An 8,860-nucleotide genomic window follows, 5' to 3' on the forward strand; every position below is an offset into this window, starting at 1 on the left:
TTTTCCAATGCTTACATGCACTACATGCTCAAGATTTTCTTCTAGCCATCCCTACAGATGGGTTTAGCCAACATATGTCTAATGTGGAGTATCGTACCATCCTCAAATATCGACTCATGATTCCAATATTCCCAGCTGACGAGATATGTACGGTGTGTCGCAAGGCATGTTTGGACTCTTTTAGAGAGCATGTAGTTCACTATAAAGAACTCCCAAGGTTCAAATACATGCACAATATGGTTAGGGATGTTTTGTTTAACATATTTAAGTGTACCAAGGTTTCGCCAAAAAAGAGGCACTTGTGAATTTCTTGACTGACCTGGTAGAAGGAATGTCAGCCCTTAGACTGGCTGATGTTTTGATTTTTGGATGGGTTAGAGGGAAACACGCATGTGTAGACCTTACAGGGGTATCCCTCTTGTGGGCTTGAAGGCTGGGGGTTTCACGGCGGGACAACCTACTTTAAAAGCTGCCACAGGCAAAGTCACCAAACATGAGAAATCATGCATGGAAAATCAACATGTGTTCATACCGTTTTCATTTGATATGTTTGGTTTCCTCGCTCTAGATGCGGTGAAGCTTCTTAGTAGAGTACAATTGATCATGCATAGCAATGTTATATCTGATGGGTTATTATGGTTACAAATACAATGCTCTAAGCGTAAAAACATTTAGATAATTCTAATGATTAGGGCACATGCAACCTAATAGGAGTTATGTCTTTCACATATAGGCAACATACTATGAATTGTTATCCTACAAAACTTTCTTATGAAAAACTAATTCATAAGAACAAGAAACTTACCTTGAAGATTGTTATTTCAAACAATCTTGCATTCCTTTTTGAAAGAAAAACTCTTAGAAGAAAGCACCACCAGTGTTGTGCCATTGATGGTTCACCCAAAAACCGTACCAACCAAGGAGCTTGAAGAGAGTTTAAGGAGGGGTTATGACCCTTTATATAGCTGAGTTAGCTTGGTAAAGCTAGAGTTTAAGGAGAAAACTCAAATCCCTTTGCTTGGTGACCAAGCAGCCCATTCCCTTCTTTATGGAAGGGCTTGGACAAAAACTCCTTGGGCTTGCCCAAGTAATTTTCGTCCACTTCATCCATTGAGGTCCATGAGCTCCTTTCCTTAACTTTCAATAAATAACCAAACATAACATGCACTTTTAATTAATCAAATTAATCCCAAAATTAATTCAAATTAATTTCCGATTAATTATTAATTAAATAATACTATTTCCAATTAATATATTATTCTCATAATATATTAAGAAATGATTTATTTTGATTTCTAATTAATTTATTAACCATATAATAAATTATTAAATCAGTATCTCTTTCTAAAAGTTATCCTATTTAATTGCTAGGTTTGAGGACAGTCCAAAATGATTGTGCTACCATCAATTTAAGTTTATACCAATTATAGTTATGAGCTTAGATACCCAATCCAACAATATCCTATAAATCTATGAATGTAGTCTTCAAAAGAATTAGCTTTACGATAAAAAAAAAGCTTGACAGTGCAACTTGTTGCCCATTTTGCATCTCACTCATTGTACGATGATAATTAAGTTAATAAAAAAGGTAAGATATTAAATTAAAAAAAGAACATAAACGGAAATAATACAACAAACATAGTCTTTGATCATAAAAGGAAAAGTGAAGTAGAGATTGATATATGTATACCGTCAATCACAATACTCAAATGTCTCTCTAACTTCTTCAACGTGAATAACTTTGGAAAATATGACAAAATAACATGAAAATTAGATCGGAAATCGATGGTCAAAAAGCCCAAGTTTTTTTTTTTTTTTTTTTTTTTTTTTTTTTTTTTTGAAGTAATTGAGTAAAGAAACACGTACAGGAAACATGATTACTGATGACGTGCCTAAGTCGGCACGGAAGAATCATGCCTACCCAAGATACTTTGCGCCCCACCTGAGCCAAGAGGAGCGGGCTCAGCGCCCGCTAGCGCCCCTAAGAGCAACGCGCCCCGTCGAAAGGCTCGCGTCCGCCAGAGACACTCCCAGTGTCAAGACAAAGGATATGGTCAAGCGACAAGGCAGAGGGTTAGAGCATTACCGTCGGAACCAATGGCAGTACTTTGACGTAAAAAGGTGCACAACCCTCCAATCAGCGCTTCTGACCTTGTCCCCTAAAAGCGATCATGTCCCGTACGGACAAGTAGGATCGCTAGGTATAAAAGGGTGCACTCAGGATCCCTATAGGTAAGCCATCTTCTCTAAGAGCTATTTCCTTGAGAGACACCTAAAAACCCATCTGACTTGACCGTCCGAGCGTTCTTCCGAGAGCCTCCTCCAGGGAAACGGCTGACGGCTGTTCTTTCGTGTGGCCTTGCAGATACCTCTTAACACCATACCGGAGAGAAAGTAGGAGGTCCAGGTCAAGGTTGCAGCATTTGGCGCCATCCGTTTTTTGTGACAAAGATAGAAGCAAAAACCACAGTTTCAACAAAATCAATGGCGTCCGATGGCGGCGACGGGGTTGAGGGAATCCAGAACAGCCCTATACGCTCCATGACACCATTGGACGACATACCGCCACCCATAACGGCCACCATTGAACCCACCAACGAAGGAAGCTCTATGCTAACTACAACACCCCCGATAACCCAACAGCTAGCTCAACCACCTCCTTCATTGCCAACAACATGCATAGAAGCCATCATCCAACCGCCATCCCGACAACCGAGGCCACATATGGGGACGACACCACTAGCCACACCTTTGCTGACACCATTAACTTTTTAGTCGAACGGCGACAAAACTCTCAGTAAACCAAACGTCACCCTTTTTTACCCCGATGGTACAATGCTAGCTTCCCTTTTTTCTAGCGATGATACCAGCAAGCCAAACACCACACACTCAACCATCACTCCACGTGTTACCACAGAGCCAGATACCGACGAGCACACCCCTGATGCTCTCACCACTCACGCAAACCATGATAGCACCACCTTTGTTTCCTCACCTTTCGACAGGCACATGGGGTGAGCCTATCGTGACCTCCCACACAAGTCTACAGCAGCCTGCACCAACGCAGTCCCTGGCTCAACCTCAACTCATACATCCGGGATACTCGCTGCAGTTTCCGTTCCAGCAGGAGGCCTTCTATGGTCCTAATAGAGGATACCAAGCATTCTACGGTCACCCCAGGGCACAACCGTACAACATGCCCCACCAGTATAATGTACAGGGCTCACTAACCATCCCCAATTAGGATTGGCTATCACAGAGTGTCACATCTCTGTTTGCTAAGGAACTGCTGGATTACGAGATCCCAAACATAGTGAAGCTCCTCAACCTGAAAACTTACAATGGTATCACCAATCCGGATAGTCATATCGACACATATGAATGGACAATGACGTTATTAAAACTAGACGAGCATTTCTGGTGCACATATTTTCCAACGGCAATAGATGGAAATGCAGGCACGTGGTTCAAGACGTTGCGCCCGGGTAGCATTTACAACTTTGGCTAACTCAAGTATCTTTCCCTCACCAACTTCATCCAACTGCGAAAGTACAAAGGCGATTCCCATTCCATCATCGGATGTAATCAAAAGGAAGGGGAAAACGTAAGAGAGTACTTCACACGGTTTACAAACGCCACGTTGGACGTACCGAGTCATGAAGAGGGTCTTATAGCACGGGATTTCACATGAGGACTCCTCCCCGAACCTCTGTCACAGAAACTCATGGGAAAAAAACCACATACAAGAGCTGAACTAAAGGAAAGGGTGGAAAGATATTTAAGATAGGAGGAAGGCGAAGCAACGAAACAAGCATACTTAAACGCCTCGGTCGTCAAGCGTTCTAACCCAACCTACACAGAAACATCAGGGGGAGGCAGGTACTTCGGACAAGGGAAGAGACTACTAAGTCGCTTCAGGCCGTTCGTTAAGGATGAAAGATAGGGTTGTCATCCAGATGTATATGTGGTCGCGGACAAACAACAAGAGAGAGCACCAAAAGGACGGTACTGCAAAAACCACAAAAGCAAAACACATGACATTGCCAACTTCTCGGTCCTTGAAAAAGAAATGGAGGAGAAGAAGATCAAGGGAGATCTTGTGGAGGTAGCACGCAGCCTGTGCGCCAAGTTTGACTCAGAAAACGCCAAAGGAGCTCCGAAAGAAGGTACTCAACCCAAAGAAATATTCATGATATGAGGCAATAGAAGCAAACACGAGGGAACTGCACACCAAGAGAACCTCATGCCCATGACACAAGATCCCATACCCGAAGGCTATACAGGTGAAAACCCTCTCATAATACATGCCTCTATTAAAGACATGGTCATACACAGAGTGTATATCGACACGGGTAGCTCCGCTTACATTATCAACGAGCATTGTTTATGCCTTCTTCCAAACAGGTGGAAGGACGGCCTGAGACCTACAACGGAAAGGTTGGTTGGATTCACGGGACATAGTCTATGGCCGCTAGGCATGATCCACCTTCCTTTTTACATTGACTAGTCATGACAAGCAATGAAGGAAAATAGTCCTGGTAGATTTTGTTGTGATCCAACATTCTGCAGAGCATAATATCATTGTGGGAAGGCCAGCCTTGCTCAAATTAGGCGCGATTCCGTCCACAATGCACGGGATAGTGAAGTTCAACACTAGCGGAGGTCCGACCATAATACTGGCCACACGGCCAGGACAGCTACAATGCTTTACGATTATGCAACAAGCCGAGATAACAAGAGAAACCAAAAAATTATGGGGGGAATCGTCATACGAGAAAGAGGTGGTCAACGAAGAGCACCCTGACAAGACAATCAACATCGGTCACAACCTTCTAGGGAAACCAACCGGGCACTTGTCGATCTCCTCAGGCGATACAAGAACATATTCGCATGGACTCCCACAGACATGGTAGGTGTAGACCGAAAAATCATTGAACACAAACTCATGATTAAACCGGGTAAAAAGGAAGTTAAACAGAAAAAGGGGGTCTAGGAGGGAGATCGTAATAGGGCGATCAACACAAATGTGACTAAGCTGACAAAGGCGGGAATCCTGAGGGAAGCAGTTTTCCCAACTTGGATAGCCAATCCTGTCATGGAATGGAATCATGACGGGTCATGGCACATGTGGATCAATTTCTCCGACCTTAACAAGGCATGCCCTAAAGGTTGCCACTCCCTCCCAAAAATTGATCAGAAAGTAGAATCGCTACAAGGTTTCAAATTAAAATATTTCCTGGATGCATAAAGGGTATCACCAGATCCTGATGAGCAAGGACGACGAGGAGAAAACAGATTTCTACACTGACCATGGAACATTTTGTTATACCAAAATGCCCTTCGATTTAAAAAACTTGGGGGCAACATACCAACATCTGGTCGACTCAATGTTCTCAAGCCAGATTAGGAGAAACAATGAAGTATATGTCGATGACATGGTCATTAAAAGTGAGGATGAGGTAAAGATGCTACAGGATATTGAAGATACTTTCAAATCATTGGAAAAAGCAAGGATGAAGCTAAACCCAATCAAGTGCACATTTGGAGTGGAAGAAGGCCAGTTCCTAGGATACTATGTAACGAAACAAGGAATCCAACCCATACCAGCAAAAGTGGATGAGTTCATGGAAACACCACCCCCAAGTACTCTAAGGGACGCACAAGAACTGAATGGGAAATCACACCGCTCAGTAGGTCTATTTCAAAGTCAGCTGAAAATGCTATGCTGCTATTTAACACATTGAAAGGATGGATCGAGAAAAGCAATTTCCAGTGGACAGCGGCACCAGAGGTAGCACTCCAAGGAATAAAGGAAGCTTTACACAAACTACCCACGTTAGCTAGCCCCATTCTGGGTGAGATATTGCAGGTATACCTCTCGACTTCAGCCGAAGACATATCCTTTGTACTACTTGTTGAAAGAGAAGGGGAACAGAAGCCAGTGTACTTCGTGAGTAGAGTGTTACAAGGCCCTAAACTTAACTATCCCACCCTGGAAAAGCTGGTGCTAGCGCTAATCTATGCTGCAAGACAGTTGAGACGGTATTTTCAAGCCCACCAAATAGAGGTCCTGACGAATTGCCCGATTAAACAAATCTTGCTCAAGCCTGAAACCTTAGGAAGACTCGTAAAATGGGCAATTGAACTGGGTGAACATGATATCAGCTACTGGCCAAGGACAAGCATCAAAGGGCAGGTGCTGGCAGATTTCTTACTTGAAGTCCCAGGGGAAGGAGACGTAACCAAAGGAGGAATCATGGCGGTAAAAGAAATTCCAGAGGGAAATAGAAAATGGACGTTATATATCGATGGAGTGTCCAACATGGAGGGCTCGGGGGCTGGCCTAATCTTAACCAGCTCGGAAAAAGAAGAGGTTACGTATGCCCTCAGTTTTGACTTCCACACCTCAAACAATAAGGTGGAGTACGAGGCACTACTGGCCGGCCTACGCTTGGCCAAACAAATGGGGGCGGAGGCCATAGCTGCGCTGACAGACTCAAGACTGGCTGCCAACTAGGTCAATGGAAGCTTCGAGACAAGAGACAAAAGAATGGAAAGATACGTTAAGACAGTGCGACAGCTTACCAAATCGTTTAAGGAGTTCACTATCAAGAAAATCCCAAGAAGCGAGAACAGGAGAGCTGGCGCCCTAAGCAAATTGGTGTCGACATGTTTTGACCACTTATCAAAGAAAGTCTTGGTTGAAGTGCTCAAGGAAAGAAGTATAGAGGAACGACAGGTAAGCACACTCACGACAACAGGATCCATATGGATGACCTCACTAATAGACTACTTACAACAAGGCGTCCTACCTGATAGTCACGACAAGGCCAGAAGAGTGCGCATAAAGGCACCTTCATACGCTCTAATTGAGGGGGAACTATACCGGAAGGGGTTCACGACACCATGGCTAAGATGCGTGGACGAGATCAAAGGGAAAGAGGCATTGTGGGAAGCACATGTAGGTCAAGCAGATGCACATGAGAGGGCACGAGCTTTAATAGGAAAGGTGCTTCGGATGGGAATCTACTGGCCCACTGTGCACCAAGACGCAATATAGTTGACGAAAGCATGTGGGGAGTGTCAAGCGTTCTCCCCAGTCCACGTGATTCCATCGGTGCCATTATCCAATATATTCAGCCCCTGACCATTTTATTAACGGGGAATAGACATTGTGGGACCATTCCTAGAAGCACCAGAAAGATTAAAATATATGATCATGGTTGTGGACTATTTTACAAAATGGATCGAAGCAAAACCATTGGCGTGCACAACAGGAAGGCACATGATAAAGTTTGTCTGGAAGAATATCATGAGTAGGTTTGGCACACCTAAAACGTTGATAAGTGACAATGGACTTCAGTTTGCTGAAAACCCGTTCAAGGAGTGGTGTGCTATCAAGGGGATAAATCAATGATTCACATCAGTGGCACACCCAAGCAAATGGACAGACAGAAGTATCCAATAGTACCATTGTAAACGAGATTAAAATGCGGTTAGGAAAGGCCAAAGGAAACTGCATAGAAGAGATACCAACAGTGCTATGGTCGTATAGGACCACCCCACGAACAAGAACGCGAGAGACACCATTCAGTTTGACATATGGAGCGGAGGCAACGCTTCTAACAGAGGTGATGATAGGCACGCTAAGGACAAGCCATGCCGATGAAGAAGCCAATTCCCGAGTCCTGAGGCTGAACCTAGATATCTTTGATGAAATGCAAGAGAAGGCGAGCATATGCCAAGCAGCATACAAACGTGCGACAGAGAGATATTATAGCCAAAGAGTAAAGGAAAAAGCATTCAAAGTGGGGGAGTATGTGCTAAGAAAGAACGAGGCAAGTCGGGCTCAACCTTAGGGTAAGCTAGGACCCGTATGGGAGGGTCCATACAAGGTTGTCGAAGCAAACCAGAATGGGGCGTACACACTAGAAATAATGGAAGGAAGGCAGATTCCAAGAACGTGGAATGCAAGGAATTTGAGGAAATTCTATTTCTAGAAGAAAGCCCCCACAAGAAAGCAACGAAGTTTGAGCAAGTACTGGTGGATAATTCAAGAGCAAGAAGCCAAGATCAAAACCCGAGTGCGTGAGAACTAAAGAAGGCTCTGATACTCGATGTGTTTAGAGCCTTGTACTCAGTGTACAAATCTAAGCAGTTAAAATGATGAAATCTGTACTTAGTGTACTGAACTCTTAATGATTAATGCGCGTCATGCTCAGTGCATTTAAGTCTTAAATGTTGGCGTGTCAAATTATAACACTTAGTGCATTCAATGATAATACTTAGTGTATTAAATACTCAGTATATTAAAACCTAGTACATTCAGCCTTAATACTTAGAGTATTAACTTATGATCAACACATATAAAACCCGACACATTAGTTCATGCGGATGCTTAGTGTGTCGAACTATTCGAGGCATCACCCTCATGCTCACATAAGGTCAAACACTTAGTGCGTGACCCTGTGGCATTAATAAGTTTAGCAACTAACGATATATGGAGTAATAAACACATAGCGAGTACATTGCATATATCATCAAATATCATAGCAAGGATAACATCGCCAACACAGAAAAGCCAAAAATAACCACACACACGAGAGTTCAAGACATAAACATCAAAAAACAAACAAACAAACAAACAAACATTTTCACGCCCCATAGGGGTAGCACACGAAACCTACATCATACCATCACCATCATCATTAATACCGCCACCTCCACGCACATCAACATCTTCTACATCCTTAGCGTTCTCAATAACGTCATCAATACGACCTGGCTCAGGAACAACATCATTCTTATTACACTCATCACCCAGACAAACCTTGGCATCCAAACAATTGCCACAACCACC

At 43.4% G+C, this 8,860-nt stretch overlaps 2 protein-coding genes across 2 annotated transcripts; both read left to right on the forward strand.

Annotated features, from left to right (window-relative positions):
* Positions 1-6,550: 6,550 nt before the first annotated feature.
* LOC145016027 (uncharacterized) lies at positions 6,551-7,060 on the forward strand. Its single transcript, XM_078974465.1, has one exon. It carries the CDS (start codon positions 6,551-6,553, stop codon positions 7,058-7,060), a length of 510 nt encoding a protein of 169 aa, XP_078830591.1.
* A 430-nt stretch (positions 7,061-7,490) lies between these two features.
* Positions 7,491-7,859, forward strand: LOC145016028 (uncharacterized). Its single transcript, XM_078974466.1, has one exon. It carries the CDS (start codon positions 7,491-7,493, stop codon positions 7,857-7,859), a length of 369 nt encoding a protein of 122 aa, XP_078830592.1.
* The last annotated feature ends 1,001 nt before the right edge of the window (positions 7,860-8,860 follow it).

The sequence above is a fragment of the Lactuca saligna genome, chromosome 9 (assembly GCF_052625555.1).
Source record: "Lactuca saligna cultivar CGN05327 chromosome 9, ASM5262555v1, whole genome shotgun sequence".
NCBI classification, from domain to species: domain Eukaryota; kingdom Viridiplantae; phylum Streptophyta; class Magnoliopsida; order Asterales; family Asteraceae; genus Lactuca; species Lactuca saligna.

Excerpts from the sequence above, each read along its gene's own strand:
- LOC145016027 (XM_078974465.1), top strand. The coding sequence starts at position 6,551 with ATGGAAAGATACGTTAAGACAGTGCGACAGCTTACCAAATCGTTTAAG.
- LOC145016028 (XM_078974466.1), top strand. The coding sequence starts at position 7,491 with ATGCGGTTAGGAAAGGCCAAAGGAAACTGCATAGAAGAGATACCAACA.